Raw genomic sequence first — 21035 nt, forward strand, 5'->3', positions numbered from 1 at the left:
CAATTGCAGCTGGAGTACAATGCCGCCACCCCTCCCTCCCCTCCCCTCCCCCCAGTGCCTCGTAACGTTGGGTGCATTGCGCGTGACGGAAGATAGCGTGCTTCCTCCTCGCTCACCTCCCTTTTGTGCGGGCGGGATTGAGCCACAATCATCGGCTCTCCTTGCATGCTTTCACTCGCACATACAGTATAGGGTGCACGATGACAGTGTTATCACCCTTGGACTTCACACTGAACATCACAGTGAAGCCAATGGCAGAAATGCGCCTGGAGTGTCCATATAATTGCTATAAAAACACACGGGCCTTCTACATCCGAGCAACGCCTCCAGATAAGCTTTGTCGTATAAAAACAAACCCAGTCATAATGTTTTAGCTTAACGAACTTCTGTATAGATGGCGAAACCAATCTATAGATTTTTCACGTTCGTGAGTTATCTACAGAAAGACGGAGAATGTGCAGAAAGTGTGACACAGTTCTACAGCCTTACTTGGGGGTGGCCAGGGGTCTGCATCGGCGCCCCTTTAATAAACATATTGACGAGGTTCTACAGTACACGAATAGAAACTATAGTCGGGTACAACTTTATAAAAATGGGGCGTCTACTCCTTTAAGATGGATGCACACGAGCCTCCACCAATGGGCGCGCACTCTAGACTGACGTCACGAGATGGATGGCCGGTGACCCCGCCGATAGAGAAGAAGGCCGCCCGCGCTTTGAACTGGGCTGAGTCACATCAGTCGTGTCCATCTGCCCCTCGTCAGAGTGAATTTCCAAGCTGTTTGTGGTGGTCTACCATGCTGAAAATATTTGTATCTCGTGCGTTTATTCTGAGCCGCGATCCGGCGACAAAAGATTGCAGCGAGCATCGCTGGCACTGCGCTATGCGAACTGGCGAGACTACAGGCTTACCGCGTACACATAAACCAGCGCAAAAGCCATGCAGAGCTGCTCTTTATTTTGTCCCTCGCAATGAAGTTAAAAAAGCAGACGACATGCAGCGTTGTAGAGGGCACGAGGTTATTTTTCTCTCGCGATCCGGCAAGTGCTGTAGCATTCCAATCACGAGAGCTCCACAAAACCAGTAATCAAAATAGAAGTCTTTGTTTATACAGAGAATTACACATTTTAGAAGCAAATTTTTTTGAGTGGGACTATTTTAGCCACGGAGGCGACTCCATCAGCGGGCGGTCGCACTTCGGTCATCTGGGCGGGGCCTCCCCTTTTTTCTAAAGTTGTACCTGACTATAGGGTTGTGTGAATATTTGAAATTTCAAATATGAATAGAATGGCAAAGACTATTCAATTTGCACTTGATTTGAGAATTCACTATTTGAAATTCTTTAATATTAATTTCTGTTTGAATATAAAAGACAACAGTTAGTCTAAAGGCATAAAGATCAATGCAAGCAGCGACTGTTCCCAGTGACTCTGCTGCTGGAGAGCAGCAGTTGTTGCACAGGGGAACCATTTCTTGGGTGAACGCATAAAGCAGCCAACTTCTGTACAATAAATTCAGGTCATTAAATAAGAATGCATCATCTTTAGGCAGCCTAAGAATCTGTTGTCTTCATTTAGGCACAGCAATTTTTGATTTGGCCAACCTCATCCTGGTTGCATATCTAATTATATTAGTCAAATTGTGGGGTCTAACATCCCGAAACTGTACAGTGGCACAATGCGTTGGCGGGCTAGTTGGTGCGAATCGATCAATACTTTAGTGCAAAACAACGCTAAACAAACTATTCATGGATCTGTACAGGGGGTTAAGAGGGACGCCATAGTAGAGGGCTACAGATTCATTTTAACCACCTACGGTCCTTTAATGTGCCCCCAAAGCACAGTACCTGAGCATTCTTGCTTTTTAGCCCCCATCAGAATGCGGCAGCTGCCAGGAATCAAACCCGTGTCCTTGTGCTCAGCAGCAACAATGCTATAGCCACTGAGTCACTGCGGTGGGTCCAGTTGCATTTATTTAAACCAACGTGCAACCTTTATATCTTTATTTATACATATTTTATATCTACATTTATTATAGTATATTATTATATTTATATTTTTCTTTGTTAGAAATAAAGGAATATTCCAATATTACAAGGTTGGTTTTCCCAAATAAATGTATATTTGATTTAATTCTGTAATTTTGCTATTCGAATACCTCTAATAAAAATGCATTTCTGGCAACGAAAAATTAAGAATTTCCCATCTAACAGTCTAAACTAGGGGTGTTCAAACAGTGAAATTTTTTAAAACAAATCAAATATTCGAGAAAAATGAACTTTCAACATCAAATTGAATATCTGTAATTTCGAAACAAAAAGAAATGCGTAGGTACCATAGAGTCTGTCTGGCAACAAAAGGCTTACTTAAGTTATATGATAGTGATACACATAATGCTAGTAACAACTTGATGTCAACTGAGGAACTCGTAAAGGAGAAACAAAGGAAAGGTGATCATACCTAGTGCACCATGACAACAATTAAGCATGAACAGTACTTCATCAGTTGCATGCAATAAAGTGTAGTGCTCATTGAAGGGACTAAGTTCAATATCCAAGCACACATAATTTAGAGGGAATCCAAATACGGTGAGGCCGACAAAATAACAAGTTTATTTGCCTAAATCAAGACACCAAATTCGTACGGTGCTTAGGACGAGACATGGTTATTTAACCAATGAAAGCTATTGTGTAGAAGTCATCTCCTTCACGTATTTGCTCAAGAACTGGTTCATCGGTGGAACAAGTGCAGTTTTCCTGGTGCAGAATGATTCAGAAAAGTCTTCGCTTGCATCAGGCCTTCTTCCTGTAGACTGCAACAACTGTTGTTGCTCGTTATATTTGGACGAAACGAACATTCGACAAGTTCAAATAGCGAATCCTCGAATCGAATACGAATTGAATAGCAAAATATTCCATATATATTTGTAATTCCTAATATTCGCACAGCCCTAATCTAAACCACAAATAAAAATGCTACACACTTGTATCTGGTGTATTCAATCAGGTGCTTTAATGTAAGCACCACCAAGCTATGCTGCATATTCTTGCTTATGCATGTATGCAAGTGCACGTCTCGCATTGCAATTATGCACCACAGTGCTTAACTGTGACCATCATCTCACTCATTGCACACATCAAGCATCTCACAAATGTCACTCATTTCCATGGTGTTAGATGGACAGAGGGATAACTGAGCCGTTTAGTTTGTCGCTTATTGTATACTAACTATAGAGGACATACAAACTGACCTCCGAGTTTAAGTTTTGCTGAATAGCATGTGCTGCTTCATCAGGGTTCTTTTCTTTTCGTCCACGTTTCTTGCAGGGCCCCAAAGGAACCTTACGTATCCTAGTTGTCGTGTGATATTTGCTGAGCACCTCCAATGATCCTGTTTTTACCTGAGCAAAGAACAGAAAAAACAAAGCAGCTGCATGAGCAAAACATAGCGTTCTTGTGTTTCAGCTCTGAAAACATTCCTAATAACTGAATTATGCTTAATAGTAAAATATGGTCAACTCACCTTGATAATTTCAGCACATATATGGAAATTCAAATTAGAGCTAATCATTTCAATACTGCAAGGCTGTAGTCTCCACCTTTAACCTCACTCACATTTTTAATCTCTGCACATTTCAAGGGACAGTAAAGAGAAACATCAAATCAATTTAGAACAGTATTTCTTTATTTTCACTTCTATGGCAGCAGAAGGTTCATGATTAATGGAGCAAATGAAGGCCGAACTTCTCTTTCTTGAATTAAGCATCCACATTGCAGTGCTAACAGTGTCAGTGTTATGCCAAACATTTTATTGTATTTTCGTCTATCTGTGCCATTTTTTATGCAAAAAGAAAATGTATATATATCAACATTTGTCATGTTAAATGTTTGCTTCCTTTTTAATGCAATGTCATTATTATTTATTGGTAAACAAACAAGCAGTAGTGTGCAGGCACGACCAAAATCAAGAGAGATGGCACTCAAGGTGGTGCCCCCACCTCCCTTCTATGGCTCTGTCCTTTTTGGCTTGCCATACCTCAGGTTACATCGAAAATCATCTATTTGATTTTAGAGCACAGCTCTTAAGAGGAAGCTTTAGCTCGGGCCCAACTCCGACGCGGCCTATTCAAATACATGTAAAACGCACCAATGCTTTTCTGAGATAACCCCTGGACTTATTTTAATGAAATTTGTTGCATTTGATAGAGAAAGTTGAATTCTAGTGATTGTTGCAAGTGGAATTTCGATTTAGGGGCTGAATTTTGTTGAAAGAATTTTGAAAAAGTCCAAAAGTTTGAAAAAAAAATAGAAACACGAACTTTACAAATTAATAGCTCTCCATCAAGAACAGGTATAGCAGTTCTGTAAACGGCATCCATTAGATCATTCAAAGTGGACAAATTTAATATGCCAATTTATGTATTACGTGGATTTGTTACGTTGTGTGCAAGGGTTCTGCAAAAGCTGCATTTACACATCATTCAAATTTTTGAGATTCATGTGTAACATCAATTTTGTTCTCTTTATATGCACTATGAGATGCAATTCACAGAATTGTGATATCATTTTTCATTGCCGAGTTACGGAGTTTTAAACTTGATAGTTTTGTTTTTTGTAAATTTATGATTTTTGCCAATTTTCAGTAAACAATTAACAACCTCAATTAAAAATTCGAAACCAACAGTCACTAGATTTTAAACTTTTCTTTTAAATGCAACAAACCTCATCAAGTTTGGCGCAGTGGTTGCCGAGGAAAACTAGTTCTCCTTTTACATGTATTTAGATAGGAGCACCGGAGCCAAAGCTTCCTCTTAATGACCCATTCCTGCGGTGAGCAGCAGTGGCGTAACCAAGTGAACGAGCACAACAGCGAATGATGAAAAAACGAATGCAGAGCAGCAGATGAAAGATGCATGCTGCGAACGGAGGAGACCAATGAGAGCGGCCCCTTCAGTGACGTGCGCGCAGGAAATTAAATTCATGTGGACTCGCCCAACCACTCGATGTGTACTCATATCTAGTCTCAGCCGGACCGCTTGTTTCATACTATCGTCTGCTCACGGCAGCTCTCGCTCGCGCTTGTTTAGTTTGCTTGGTTTAGTCTCTTTCACTCTTGTTTCAATTATCATGGTTTGTGATTGTTTTGTAACCTGATTGTATAAGCGACACGAATTGTGTACTATTTTCTGGAAGCTAAGCGGCACCAGCAATTACACTGGACCCTTTGACAAGTCATGTATAAAAGCCAATGCGCTTAACCAGCAGATCACATTTTCGACGATTGCCGACTCTGCTACATGTCTCTCTCAAATTCTTTGCCTCAATATATTGCAAAATGAGAACATGTATAGAGCTGCGCTCAAATTTTGGATTAGGGAGTATCGTAATAATCAGTGAATTTTTTCATACTGTAATCGATATATCTACCTTATCATTTCTTCTTAGCGTGTGTCCCTTTGAAATATCCCCACTAAAATCCAGACGCACAAGGTAAGCATCAGATCAGTTCAAAAGTAAGCTAGCACGTGCATCAATAGTTTCACCTTATTTTTGCTGATGAGCAAGTAAGATGGTAGCATCACATTTCTTCAAGAAAACAATGTAACTTAGTTATGTAAATGTGAGTGTGACGTCGGAACTGGGAATGCTGCTATGAAGTAAGCTAGCACAGTGCATCAATACAGTTTCACCTGATTTTTGCTGATAAGCGAGTAACGCGGTAGCATCACATTTCTTCAAGGAAATAGTATAAATGTGTTTATTAAACTGTAGTCCAGCCATGTAGAGGCGGTACAGTTGCCAAGATGCTGAGACAAGTATTAGTGTAGTGAACTATTAATATGATTTCAGGAAAGAAAACAACTAACAATTTCACTATTACACACTTTGAACTGAGAGAGACTAAATTTGCCTCCGGTAAGTGCACTGGAAGGCTATGAGAGATGTGCAGTCGACAAGAGTGATGTTATGACTTCCAAGCGTGGCACGGCAGTGTAGCGAGTCAGAGCAGGCACTGTTCTCGCCATGATGTCATTCGCAAAAGTACCACTCAAGGTTCTCATTGCTAATGGTACAAAAAGGTTGGGCGGAGCAGTCTGTTAACTGGCAACTGGCATGCATGCTATTTAGTGGCAAGCTAATGATGATCTAGCCAAGAGGACAGACTATGTTATTAAATAATTACCTACTAGAACAGAATGTGCGCTGCTGGATACACTACAGAAGATTTTGAATTCTTGCAAAGCTTACTGCATATTACAATGAAACAAAATTACCCTCTTAAGTGTTTTAATATTTGGGCTAGAAGTGACCTTATTTTGCTTTTTTTTATTACTTATTTTCAAACTTCACTCCATCGAAAACCCTTTAAAGCTCTTTCACCATTTTACTTCTTCAACATGTAATATATATGTATGTGTCATTGCCACAAACAGTAGTTAGAAACGAGGAAAAATGCTTTATTTTACCCTGTTTCAAAATCAACTATTCTGTAAAGCAAACTTTTTCACCAAAGAAAAATTTCGTGCATTCTTGCACTTCTAAGGCAGGTTATGAATTGTGTGGAACTTGTGAAGCACAGAACAGTGCAGACAGCTTTGCTACAGGGCTCGCACCAGATCCTAGTTTCCTTCTGGAACCACTTTCTGAGTGAGTCTTTCTCACTGCTCAAAGAACAAAGTGCATCGCTTTCACTCTCACTTTCACTGTCAGAGCTGAGAAGCGGCTTTCTTTTGCACACGCAATGCACGTGCAAGCTGTCAGTGGCAGACGCCATCATTCCAAATCTGCCAAAAGGCGAAAAAGGCGCACAATTCCAAAAACGCAGTCATTGAGCGCTGACAAAGTGCTGCCATATATGTAGTAGAAAACACAGACTGCAATATGTAATCACGCCCCTCCAGTGCTGGCAAAATGGCTACTTATGTTGTAGAACATGAAGACTGAATGAATTTCAATGTGGCCTTTGAGTTGCTGAAAAAGTGTAGTAAAACAGAAAAGAGCAATATAGCCATGGATTTCAAATGTTGGCACTGCAGCCATCTATGTAGTAGAAGAAAAATTATGCGGACATGCTGAGTTCATCCAAATCACTTTGCAAACGAGATTATTGCCATTAGCAAGCTGAGCTCATCCAAAGCAAAATTAACCATGATTGCATTGATGAGCTGAGCTCATCCAAAACATTTAAACGGTTAAAAGAATTAACTTAAGAACTACCAATTCCATGATAAACATAATGTAAAATGAAAAGGAGAAGTGAATGCAGGCTTGAGTTGCTGCATAAAACATTTTCTTTAATATTGGCAGCAATGTGCTACAGCAAGGACTTTTTCAAGCAGTTTCTCACACACATACAGTATACGCTCCTTACAACGGACCCGCATGCAACCAGACTCGGATATAATGGACCATATTTCAGCCTTAGTTTTATTAATGCAACGAAGTTCGCTTTTAACGGACGGCGCTACGATGGACTGTCGGCTACAGCGAACGAAATTAGCGGCAATTTTTGTCAAAATCGGGCACATAAAGTGGACTTTTGTCGTGTCGACACGGGCTGGCGACTTGCGAGGGTCAGCCGACAACCGCGGCTCAATATCTTGCGCGCGACGAAGGGAGGAAAGCGGGGCGGAAGCGCACCATCTTTTGTGCGTGAGGCACAGGGGTGGGGGGCAGGCAAGGGAAAGAGGTGGGGTTCTACTCCGGTGGCTGCTGTTAACAGCGCGGGCGCCGTATCTTGAAAGCAATCTACGATGTGGACAAAGGGCGTCCAGTGCCAGTAGCTTCGTATGTGCTGTGCTTTCGACATTCAGTTCGCAGTGAAGCGAGAGACAGCATGAACGTCAATTCGCTCGCGGCTGCTGCTGCGCTTATCTTGCTTAATTTGCTAGCGCAATCGATGCTTCTCCTTTCAAGCAAAACTGCGTTCTTTTTGTTGTTTTTTTTTAATTTGGATGTTCGTCACACACTTTCCAATAAAGTTGTTAGACATCGCGACGAAAGTTTCGAAAGTGAGGCACCTCAGGTATTACGGACTTCGGATAAAACGGATATTTTTTGTCGGGTTATCATGGTCCGTTGTAACGAGAGTCGACTGTAGTAAAGAGCAAAGCATATTTTTTATAGATGCAGCATGTGACACTCAATAATCAATACAGTCTCTACTACCAAGCATTTTGTTTCATTCGAAAATGGTATAATTCTAATATTACAAGCACATAGCCACAATAAGTCTACGAATGTGTTTAAAGTACAACACGCAACAATAAAAGCAAACAAATCTGCAAGCACAGAGTCCTTACTGGTACTTCTTTTTCCAAACACCAGATTTTTACTTTAATTAAGTTGTGTAACTGTAAAGCACAATACAAACTGACTTCATACAACATAAATAGCTCATCCTGAGGCGAAGAGCTAAACAGGCCACTTGTTCACCAATGTTTCCACCCAAATGACTTGGCAGAATATTTCATCAGTGTGCAGATCAGCTAAATGTCTCTTGACAAGTTAGAAGGGGCCATGACGCCAAATTTTTGAGCTTTCATTAAGCATTGCATGTTAAACCGTGTGCGTCCCACAGCAAGCTGGAAAACATTGGGCACATCTGTGCGGTAGAAAATTTGTGTTTTAATTTTTTATATCACAGTTGAACCATGCAGCAGTCTGGCAACACTAACTGGCGACGAAATGAAACGCACCCCTAGCAACGGCTCCCACAGAGTAACGGAAGCCAATGCCTAAGGCCATGCTTTTGCATGCTGCAAGTGCTGGAAGCAATTGCACAAGCTGGAAATAAGTCACGGTCATCACGTGTCATTGGCAGTCAGCCCGTGATAGCATCTGCAGGCGTTCTTTGGTTTGTGCTGCTTTTACCATGCAAGTGAAACAATTGTGGGCATAAATCAACGGCAACACCCTTGCACCGCTATTGGTTGCCAGAGCATGTGGAGCAAGCTGTCCGATGTGGTTTCAGGCTATTTTGGAGCAGACAACAAAGCAGTGGCCCCACATTTACTGATGTCACACAATCTGCCTTTTGCATGATCCGAGTGTGCATGCACTGTATCCTAGCGGTGAGTGTTGGAAATGTTTTGTACGGCGTCGGCGGTTCGTGCGGCAGATGACGCACGTGTATTCAATAGCACAGGCAGCCTGCAGCATAGTTGACGGGGACGCAAAGTCTTAAATCGTCGGTGCAGTGCCGACGACACGGTATTTGCGCTGTGTTTCAGTAGAAACTTCAGCTGTTCACAATGATACTCAGTTAACGTGCAGTATGTTACAATATAGGCCGACTCGACACCAATGTCAATAAGAAGTGCACCTGACACCGACGCCAACATTCGGCCAACTAGTTGGCAGACTGTGTCAGTGGGAAATTTCTATTGTCACACTAGTATGAAGAAGACGCAACCGACAACGCGAGTGACACCAGTGAGTCATCATAGTGTGACAGGCTTTTGTGCCGACGATGCTGACAAAACCAGTGTGCCGACCGCTGTGCGATCGATCGGCCGCCGAATGAGAACATCGCACCATCAATGCGAATGTCGCATGCAACTGCACTTGCATATCTACTTATTGACGCTCAAATTGAGTCAGAACGTACTTCCGAAGTTGAAATGCACGATTTCCAGCCCTTGCCAGCCGTCTACATCGAGTTTGAGGCAGTGCCGATCTCGTTCAGCGCAGCTTCATTAGGCCTAACACATCCTACGAGTTTGTCCACTACCAGTGGACCTGAAACATAGGATAAGCAAGTACGACGAAGTAAACTGCTTTTATATTTCAGTCCTGGTCATACTGACTTGAAGTAAACCACTCTTAGCATAGTACGATGCACACACAAAAAGTGAGAAGCAGTGATACGGTGCAGTGCCAACACCGCGGTACATCGCTGTTCTCGATCAATAGCTGTCGGCCGCACTCACCGGCACTTCCATGAACGAAGTGCAACTACATGGAGTGGTAGATCTGTGTTTATTGTTATGCTGACAAATATATTAATTACCAAGAAACACAGTTTGCCTCTTATGCCAAACAGCGAACAAATGATGGCCCTTTCAATACTGCAACATAAACAACATCACTCGATGCCATGTGAGTTGGGCAGGCGTCTGCATTTTCATTTGGTAGCTATACATGCTCTGTAAATGAGCATATACGTGCACAGAGTTTACTCTAGCAATACGTTATCAAACGCACAAAATATATGGCTGATGAATAACATGAAAAGTATAGACCACCTGTAAAAATCAGCAGTACCCGCTTTCGCGAAAACGGCAACTACACGGTCGTACCTCATTGTCACAGTTTTCGAAGTGCCTGGGACGCTCATGCCTTTTTGTCTCAGTGTGATACGCTTCTGTAATGCAAATGGGAGGTGCTCATATATATTTTGAGCATTTCATCATTATTATGCATAAGCAGTGCACAATTTCTACTTTACTCGAAGCGAACAGCAAGCAGTGTCCATGCACATGCCAATATAAACAAATGTGCCGTTCTTGTGTTGCATAAATACTCTGTGCGCAGTATTGCCCCTTTAAAGAGCTATGGCCACTATGGTCAAAACTGAGCTATAAAAGCAGGTTTAATCATCCTATTAGTGCACATTCAGTGCAGGTCTAACCGTGGCAAATGCATGAACTCTGCTGCTACGATATGGCCAACCTCCGCTGAGTGGAATCGACCCCAGCTTGAACTTGATGTGGGCGGCTGGCGAGTGCTGATGTTGGTGCATTTCAAATTTCGAGACATATTTGGTTTCTTAGTGAGTATGACTAAACAGAAATAATAGCAATACAAGCGCAGGTGCTGTGGCAATCCTGTCATGGGACAATGTATTCATTCAGAGTCGCATCGCATGCTGACGGGTTTTTTTGCATAGCTGCACGAAAGCCTGTCATCATATTTTGACGACTTGCATTTGTAAGTCACGCCAGAGTCGTTGCCGGCCTAGGTTTCCTGCCCAGGAAGTATCCAGTCGCACAAAACTAAAATTACAATGACTAACAAATGAACAAAATCATTTCAGCTCGCTTCATGCGGCGTGCCTCTGCGAACCATGGCCCACGGAGGCAGAGGCACGCTAAGGTGGCACCACAGTGCAAAAGGCGGATTCATGCAAAATGTTGGTGTTGCTGTTGGTGGGAGGGGTTTCGAGGCAGCGATTTCAAATTGAAATTTCGAGTTGAAATGCAACCTGAGAGCCCTATTCTTTTTGCATGTATAGCCATATTGACCCCTCTACTCTCAGTTATGATTACAAACTGAGAATAGTTGGATGACTGTGTCATGGCCACTTTCAGTAAAAACAAGCACACATTCACAACAGACACCCTCTACACTTCCTGGCCTTTTATATCTGCAGTTAAAAGCACTCACCTTCTCATAAAATCCATCTTTTTTCCCATATTCATCAGTTGCGTCAAGTACATACAATGGAAGCACGTGCAGCTGCTCATCGTCACCCTTCTCAAACCCGCGATATTTTGTCAATGTCACTACCTGAAAAAGCATTAAGCCAAATATGCATTTAAGAATTGTGCTCGTAGTGCAAAACAAGACCTACCTAATATGAATTAAAACCTCCACTAAGAAGGCCTCCTCCCTCCCCTTGCAATGTAATTGGGCTTGTGATTACAAAGAGGAAAGGCATCTACAGAGGCACTGTGGGAATTGATATCTCCAGCATCTAGTGCCAAGGTGCCTCCTGAGGGCAAGGATGTGCTGGTAGTCATGCAAGGTGATGTGAACATGTAATAATCATGAAGTTAATTAGTGATAGAAACACGGGGTGAAAACATTGCAAAGGACGACAAGACACAGGGACACATGCAAAAGTGCTGATTTGATGAAATAGATGAAGTGCTGAGATGACATTGACATCATCTTAAATAGTTGCATGGGAGATACATGTAAAAAAAAAAAACTAGGCAATCTTTACGTAACTGCCAATGAAAGAAACTAGATTTCATGGCAGTATCTTGAGTCCCTGGCTACATTAACAATGGAAAAAAAATCACCGATTCACAACACTGGCAGTATTGCACCAGCATACAGGAGATGCTTAAGCTGGCTACTAGAACAAGCTTGAGCTTGTCGTTTTTATCAGTTTGTGTTCTATGAATGAACAGGGTCATCCACTTAGTGAAAACACCCCATTTCTGTTCAAGCCAATATAATTTCAACATTCCTTCCCATTTATGCAAAAACTGAGATGCTATCAATCCTAGAAATCTAATCAGGTGTTCTCCATAACAGTGGATTGCCCTGTAGCAACTTGCATAACATTCTCTTCAAAGCACAAGCAGCCCCCCCCCCCCAATCTATGCAACCACATAAAACAATTCGACAACATTGAAATTATCAACTTCTTAAAAGATACTCACAACAGTGCAGCCATTATTCATGTTGTGTAGATCTTTGTGAGCATGAGCACAAAAGTCCACACAGGCTGTGACTCCTGAAAATGGCCTTCCTGGTTTCAAGCCCAACCTACACGATATCCCCTCAGACTCAAACTCAGTCTGTGAAAAAAAACAAGAAAAAGGGTAAATTTTGTACCGAAATTATTTTTCAAAAAGCAACAGCTGTGTAGACCAACAAAAATGAAAACATACCTGGTTCTTGTACGATTCTGGTGCAACTCTAGCATACAGGGGAGCCATGTCAGTAGCCAATTGCTGCAGCTTATCTTCAAGCTCCTGTTCCTACATGTCACAAAGTAAGACAGTTATTGTTATGAGTAGCTGCCCATATCCCACTGCAAAATTTATTATTTAAAACTAGGTTTATATTACCGAACTGCCAAGTCAGTAATCTGCATTACAAGATGATCAAAGTGGCACATGTGCACACATATGTGCAACATTTTTAATTAGATCAAGCGCGTGCCCGCCCCCTCGCGCACGCTTGATCGCGTTACCGTGAGCTCGCTGCCCTCGCTATCTTTCCCTTTGCTCACGCGGGAAGGCATCACTCGTGAAGCCACCATCTTTTTTGTCTCGTACTCGCACACTTTCACTCGCACCTAAAGCATACAATGTGCGGGGCGCGATAGGATATTATTGCACTTGGACTTTATACAAAACATGATGCGGCTCCACTTCGGCGATCGCTTGTCGCGGCACACGATTTGAGAGGTGCGATTGCAAGCAGCCGCTTGTAATCCAATTATTTGATTATCTGCGTCCGCGGAAGTTTCCATTTATTGTCTTGGCATTCCTTTGCGATGGCAATAAAATTTCGTTATATTGAGGTTCTAAATAGATGGTGTTCTATGGACAAGAGGTTATGAAAAGTTAAATACTTCGTTATATGAGGAATTTCGTTATACTGAAGTTCGTTATATCGAGGTTTAGCTGTATAAAGGGATACCTTCTTACATTTTCAAAACTGTAACAAGACCTGTAACATCTAATTTTTCTGCGCAATCATAACATTTCTGTTTTAAGACATTCTTGTTACTTAAGTCAACAGAAGGGTTACACAAAGAGTCCTAACATAGCAGTCATCTTATCACTGCTTGCTATACATGGCAATGTCACTTGTCACATGAAAGCAAGGTGACCAGGTGAATGTAGGCCAACAAGCAGATAACCCTCTCAAGACAAACCCACATAAGTGGCACAGCTTGTCCAAATATCGCCCAAAATAAGTAGAATATTTTAGAAGAACCTAGAGTTTATTTTAACATAAGCCTCATTCAGCATGCGAGCCCACATTGTACACCCAACCCTATCACAAAAACATAAAAGTCAGTCGTCCATAGCCTATAATAGCAGATGGGCCTCTACTTATTTTGTGATACAGTGTACATTATAATTCCTACATGTTTTCGAATATAGCTAAATTTGTTAAAGCCAATGAGAAAATATAGTCAAAGACTAGATATATTCTATACTGCAATGCTGCTTCACGTTAAAAAATGGTTGTGATAACTTTTGGGATGCTTTGATCATTAGCACTGACAGCTGCAGGGCTAAATGAACGCTGTCCAACTTGGAATTTCATGATAAGAAAGGACTTCTGAAAACGAGAATTTACATAAAAGTAAATTCCAAAAAAAAACTCACCAAATTTCTCAAATTTTTTGTGTAGTCATAATTTTTTCTATGTCATTCTGATTCTGAAAATTTGTTACTTAGTTGGTTTCCGGTTAGAATTAACACAAAAATGCTAAAAACAAAGCCACTCTTCAGGGTAGCTTTCCCCTCAATGCCGACCGTAATTCATTTTTGGCAGTGGGAGCGGCACAACATCGGGCTCAACGAGTGTCACTGGCAATCTTAGTACAACCTCCCATGATGAGAACAGCACAGGATTGGGGGTTAACGGGTTAAGTGAGTTGTAAGCAAGCTGGGATGAAAATACACCTAAAAGGCCACGACAAGCACTAAAAGGATCTTACAAGACACCCAGCAAAAGCAAGCAGATGTGATAATCATGCTTCAAAGGTTTCACATACTTCAGACTGTTCTGAAAGCTTGAACTTGCGAACAGATTTGCTCCTTGCATACTTGCAGCCATTATAATACATGCTCCATGAGCAGCCAAATGAAAAGGAAGCTCCACAGGTTTCCGAGTCTGCTCCTTGGCATGCACAAGTTCGTCTGAAAAAAAAGAAAACAAGTAACAAGTAGAACAAGTAATATCAAAATCAAACACAGCAAGAAATTGCAACTGCAACATGGATACATAATGGCAACTATGAACATTTATTATGAATAAGTAGCATGTATTGAGAATACAAACATATACCGTGAATATGTAAGTACCGTGAATATGTAAGTACCATGAATATGCATCACAAATACTTGATATTCACGATAATAAAACAAATTGCTGCGTACATCATGCATACGTAATTTTAAAAACTAAGGAGAATAAAGGTTGCTTTTATATGTGGTGGCCAGTACATGATGCCTACAAAATACTGTCAAAGCTGCCTCCGAGACGTGTTGCATGTTACTTCCTTAACGAAGTTTCCTTTTTATTATGCATCATGTGTGTTTGTGGTCACTCATCACTACATCAATTAGTCATGCTTTGCCCCATCCCAAAAAAGTTAATTTGCACAATGTGATACCATGTGAAAACCCACTCTGCTTTCTCTACACAGTGCCGAGCCATGTATGTAAATTTGTCAGTCCAGCATGCTGACTTCTAAACCTTTACACTTTCATTCATATGAAGACCCTTTTGTCATAATGATTCACTGCACATGCATGTGTTCATTGATTGAACCCGCCACTTTGCTCTCCTCTGATGCTGCGACCTGGGTTGGGATAATGTAATGTTTCTAATCCAATGCTTCTTTTTTTTCCACTTCGTCAGTGGCCCGAGCCGTACTCCACCCATACTATAATTAGGATATTGGCTAATCATGAATGGTTGATGATAAGAAAGGAATAGAATCAAGTGAAAGGAATCCCTACATTATACCAGCCCTGTTCTCTATCTGCCCACACCACTTTGAAATGTATGAGGCCGCAAACATCGAACTGAATGGCTGGTTCGTCCAGAAAAAACTTTAGACATGTGGGCAATGAACTTGAATGGCAGTCATCACCTGTCCATTCCATGTTAACGAAAAAAAGAAATTCTTTTTTGGCATTTGATTACTTTTTAAGTTGACCATCCGAGCATGCTAACACAGGGCATGTGATACACTTCAGACACGATACATGAGACTAAATTATAGGAAAACAAGCATTTCTCTATCAAAGTTCTCAAGTGATCACTTGGTACCTTTCCAGTCAAGCATATGGTGAAAATTTTTAATTGTTCAGACAACTCACAACAACGACCACACTAAAATGTTATAACACTAAAATATGTTTCCATTGTAAAGTGTAAAAACTAATTGTCTACAAGGACTTGTTCACCTGGACGTGTTCACAAGGACCTTTCCTACCAAATGAAGGCATTCACACACATTAATTTCAAGATATCATTCCCCAATATCTACTATAGAATACACTGGCATTCCACCTAACTTTGCAGCATGCAAGAGATACTTCTAAGAAAAAGATGCGCAGTTTCACTCTAAAGGGGAAACGTCAATTACGACAGCAAATTATTGATGATGATGATGATGATGATTGAAGTTTATTGGCGCAAGGGCAACTAAGGCCAAAGAGCGCTAGGACATGTGTTTTGGTTTAGTAAAATTGTAAGTTTAGGGCTATGACTTAAAATAAAGGCTGTATAGAGGCCTACACATAAGACAGATTTATAAATACTAGTGCATGAATTCTAATATAATTACTAAGATAAATATAGGGAATTAAATGCATTGGTTACAGGCACACATGTTAAATTATTGTGGATTGTCCAAGTCCCTTGCTGTACAATTCTTGCTTACGCAAAAAGTGCGAGAGCTCAGACATATTTTTATGCATCAGACTGTATCTCACCTGTGAGGCACAATCTGATGGTTAGGATGATATGAGATGATGTCTAGAAAGTTAACTTCTGCAAGATAATTAAGCACTCTTTTAAAGTTAAAAAATGCATCCTCTGATAAGAACATTGAGGGATGGGGGTATATGATTTGAGTAAAGTTCCCTAAAATGAGCCACTCGCTCTCAATGAAGTTCAGGACATTGAATGAGGACATGTAGGACGGTTAAGTTCCCACCACAGCGAGTGCATGTCGGTGGGTCAGTTGCAGTCAAGAGGTATTTGTGTGTGCCATAAGTGTGACCTATTCTGAGTCGTGCCAGGGTGACTTCGGTGTGTCTATCAAGCTTCAGTGGAAAAGATTTGGTTAACTGCGGTTTGAGCAGGTGCAGCTTATTTTCAACTTCCTTGTCCCATTCAGCTTGCCAATGATTACGGAGCGCCTTTCGTATCACAGGTTTCATGTCCACACCAGGTATCCAGCTTAAATCAACGGTATCCCGATGAGCCGCTTGTCCAGCATTTTTGTCTGCCATTTCATTGCCTGCAATCCCAGAGTGGCCTGGCACCCAGCATACAAGAGCAAGGTTTTGTTTATACGCTACGTGAATGTGTTTAAGGGGCATGTTTAATATGGGGTTTCGGCTTGCTTTACCACAGGACAGGGCTGTGACAATGCTTAAAGAATCTGTGTATATTATACATAGACTTTTGTATTTTGTGCTGTACTATGTATTCAACAGTTATCAGAATACCATACGCTTCCGCTGTAAAGATGCTGCTATGGTTATGCAAGGTTTTAGAGTTGGAGAAGTTCGGGCCATGGGCTGCACATGATACCGAAGTTGCAGACTTTGAAGCATCAGTGAAAAATGCCATAGATCTATACCTGTCTTCAAGAGCCAAAAAATGTTGCTGGATGAGGGCATTTGGACAACTCTTTTTGTTAAGTTCTGTAAAGGACAAGTCACAGGAGACTGTACATTGCTCCCAAGGTGGGATGAGTTCAATGTAGTCACTTTCCTGCAGATCTGTGAAAACTACTCCAAGTTTTTCCGCAACAGATTTTACTGGTAATGGGAACGGCGGCGCATGTGACGGCCTGTTTAAATACAACTGATTTGTAGACTGATCACTTATGAGTGCTTTGCATGGATGTTCTTTTAGCAACATGGTTCTTATTGCATAGGTGACTCCAAGATATGTACACTGATAATCCAGTGGCCACTGATCCGACTCTGCATAAAGACTTTGGACAGGGCTCGTATGAAAGGCACCAAGTGCCAGGCGGATGCCTAAGTGATAGACAGGATCGAGTACTTTAAGTGTTGTCATTGAAGCCGACTGGTAAACAATACATCCATAGTTTATGCGTGACAACACAAGGCTTTTAAAAGGAGATAGGAGGCAATACCTATCTGTTCCCCAAGACTGGTGAGATAAAATCTTTAAAAGGTTCATAGTTTTAAGACATTTCAGCTTCAACTGTTTTATATGCTGCATGAACGTTAGCTTACTATCAAAGATTACACCCAGAAATTTTTGTTCTATTTACCAGGCTTCTCCCATGCATCGTAATGCAAGGGTCAGGACATACCCCTCTTCGCCTAGAAAACAGCACACTGGAAGTCTTTTCTGCACTGAATCTAAACCTGTTTTCATCTGCCAATTTCGCGAGCTGATTAACACTCAACTGTATCTGGCGTTCACATATTGACAGGTTGCAAGATTGAAAGCTGATTTGGATATCATCCACATAGACAGAATAAGACACCATGGATGGTATAACAGAGCGGAGAGAGTTCATTTTGATTATAAAAAATGTGCAACTTAGCACTCCTCCCTGTAGTACACCGTTTTCTTGAATAAACGTGCGTGATAGTACATTGCCAATTCTTACGCGGAACTTTCTTTCAGATAAGTAATTTTGCAAAATGTTCAGCATACTACCACAAATTTCATAGGACAACAGGTCTTGCAGAATACCGTATCGCCAGGCAGTATCATATGCCTTCTCAAGATCAAAGAATACAGATAGACAGTATTGGCTGTGTACAAATGCATCACATATATATGATTCAAGGAGAACAAGATTATCAGTTGTAGACATCGCTCTTCGGAAGCCAGATTGGCGAGGGTCCAATATACCATTATATTCCAAAAAGAACACAAGGCGACGGTTAATCATTTTTTCAAATACCTTAAGTAAGCAGCTAGGGAGTGCAATTGGTCTGTAACTGTTAACTAAGGAAGGGTCTTTGCCGTGTTTGAGTATTGGTAGGACTATTGCCTCTTTCCAAGATGAAGGTATATGACCAGTTGCAAAAATCCTATTGTAAAGACCTAAGATGCAGTTTAGGGTCTCATAAGGCAGATTGTTGATTATTTCACAAGTTATCGTGTCAGAGCCTGGAGCCGAGCTGCCACAAGAGCCTAGGGCAAGCTTGAGTTCATGGAATGTTAGTGGTTTGTTGTATCCTTCTGATGACAACTTGTTTGGACGCAGAGGAATATTTTCAGCTATTCTTTTCTGGTGTAAGAACTTTTCGGTATAAGTTTCGGAGCTTGATACCCTCTGAATGTGCTCACCAAGGGTGTTTGCTTGATCTTCTATTGTATCGCCAGAGCCAGGGATGAGAGGAAAAGGATTTGGACGTTGTCCTTTTAGTTTACATACCCTGTTATATACTTTGCTAACATCTGTGTATGAGTTTATGGAGGATACGTAGCGTGTCCAGCTTTCTCTTTTGTATATTCGGCGGATACAGCGGCCATTTGCCTTGCACCGCTTAAATTCTATTAGATTTTCTGCCAATGGGTAGCGTGAAAATCTACTCTATGCTTTGTTCGGGCGTTTCTTTGCGGTTTCACAGTCTTTGTTCCCCCATGGTTTTGCATTGACTTTATCTGTGCAGGACTGAGGGATGCAGTTTTAACAGAACAGATGACATGTTCAGTGATGTAGGTGGTCAGTTCCTCTACACCTAGGTGGTCTACATATTCCAGGGACCCAATTTACACAGGTTTCTAAATTTCGACCAGTCTGCACTATGAAGTTTCCATTTTTTGAGGTAAGCTGGTCCATTGTGCCACTTTGTTGTTTCTGGGAGTGTTGGGAAGTGATCACTCCCATATGAATAACTAATAACTCTCCATTCCAGGTATGGAAGAAGTGATGCTGACCCTATGGCTAAGTCTATAAAAGAATACGTGTTGTGTGTAGGACTGTAAAAAGTTGGCTGTCTTGTTAAATAGACAGGCTCCAGATGAAAGAAGGAACTTTTCAATTGCCCGTCCTCTTGCATCACATCTTGAGTCACCCCAGAATTTGCTGTGAGCAATGAAGACTCAGATTACTATATAGGGTTCGCGAAGCTGGTCAATCAGCTTTTCAAATTCTGCTGTGTCAAACCGTTCATCAGGCGATGTGTGTGTGTGTGTGTGTGTGTGTGTGTGTGTGTGTGTGTGTGTGTGTGTGTGTGTGTGTGTGTGTGTGTGTGTGTGTGTGTGTGTGTGTGTGTGTGTGTGTGTGTGTGTGTGTGTGTGTGCGCGTGCGTGCGTGCGTGCGTGTGTGTGTGTGTGTGTGTGTGTGTGGAGCAAATAGTTATAAGTTGGTTGAACAATATAGCCCGAACAGCCACTGCTTCAAATGAATTCTGGAGTGATACATGCTGGCATGCTACTGACTTTTGGGCTATGATTGCCACACCACCTGAAGAAGAATTACCATTATTTCTATCTTTATGGAAAATTATGCACTGTCTTAAGGAGTTCTTGTGTGTAGACTTTAAATGTGTTTCTTGATTACCGTGATTACAGTGATTACCGGACCACTATCAGTGACTGCAGTAGACTCTCGAGGCATTTGTGACGCTGCCCCCCGTCGCGCCACCTCGGAAAAGCTTGTGTGATCTAAGTACGAAAGACATTTCCTTGCTTTGTGAAATGTTATATTTTCTTTGACTTTTAGTGCAATGATTTCTTTTTCTTTCTTCCATTTAGGGCACGTCCTGGAGTAAGCTGGATGGCTTCCATCACAGTTCATGCAATGTGGAGATAAGTCAAGTGTCTGATGGATGATCATTCGAGCTGCATTTCGCGCAAGCCTGCCTTTCTTGGCATGTCTGAGATCCATGCCCATACCTCTGGCACTTAAAGCACCGTTGAGGATTTGGGATATACGGCCTAACATGTACTTTGATATAGCCTGCATCCAATCTACTAGGCAGCGCACTAGTACCAAAGGTTAATACAATGTGCTTTGTTGGAAGTTGTTCATTGTTCCTGCGGATTAGGATTCTTTCTACCTTGATCACATTTTAGTCCTGGAAACCTTCAAGCAGCTCTTCGTTACTAAGGTCCAAGAAGTCGTCTTCAGAGATTACTCCACGGCTCGTGTTCATGGTTCGATGTGCCGACACAGTGACTGCTACATCGCCAATGCATTTCAAGTCATTAATTTTATCATGTTGAGTTTTATCCTTCAATTCAAGGAGCAGACCTCCATTGGACATCTTTGTGGATTTTTAGCCAGGTCCTATAGTGTTAACAAGGCATTTCGCCACCAAAAAGGGAGAGAATTTACACACGCTCTTGTTGCCTTCACTGTGGATTACTTGGTACTTA

The 21035-nt window shown here is 41.5% G+C and overlaps 1 protein-coding gene across 4 annotated transcripts in view; it reads right to left on the reverse strand.

Moving 5' to 3' along the window:
* Tet (Ten-Eleven Translocation (TET) family protein) overlaps positions 1–21035 on the reverse strand; it is a 214941-nt gene that overhangs the window by 16894 nt on the left and 177012 nt on the right. For all 4 annotated transcript variants that reach the window (XM_075694244.1, XM_075694247.1, XM_075694245.1 and 1 more), the window contains 5 exons: positions 14473–14617; positions 12626–12715; positions 12395–12532; positions 11388–11510; positions 3251–3400 (listed from right to left, as the gene is read on the reverse strand). In XM_075694244.1, coding sequence (XP_075550359.1) covers positions 3251–3400; positions 11388–11510; positions 12395–12532; positions 12626–12715; positions 14473–14617 — 646 coding nt within the window. The remainder of the gene's footprint in view (positions 1–3250; positions 3401–11387; positions 11511–12394; positions 12533–12625; positions 12716–14472; positions 14618–21035) is intronic.

The sequence above is a fragment of the Dermacentor variabilis genome, chromosome 1 (genome assembly GCF_050947875.1).
Source record: "Dermacentor variabilis isolate Ectoservices chromosome 1, ASM5094787v1, whole genome shotgun sequence".
NCBI classification, from domain to species: Eukaryota; Metazoa; Arthropoda; class Arachnida; order Ixodida; family Ixodidae; genus Dermacentor; species Dermacentor variabilis.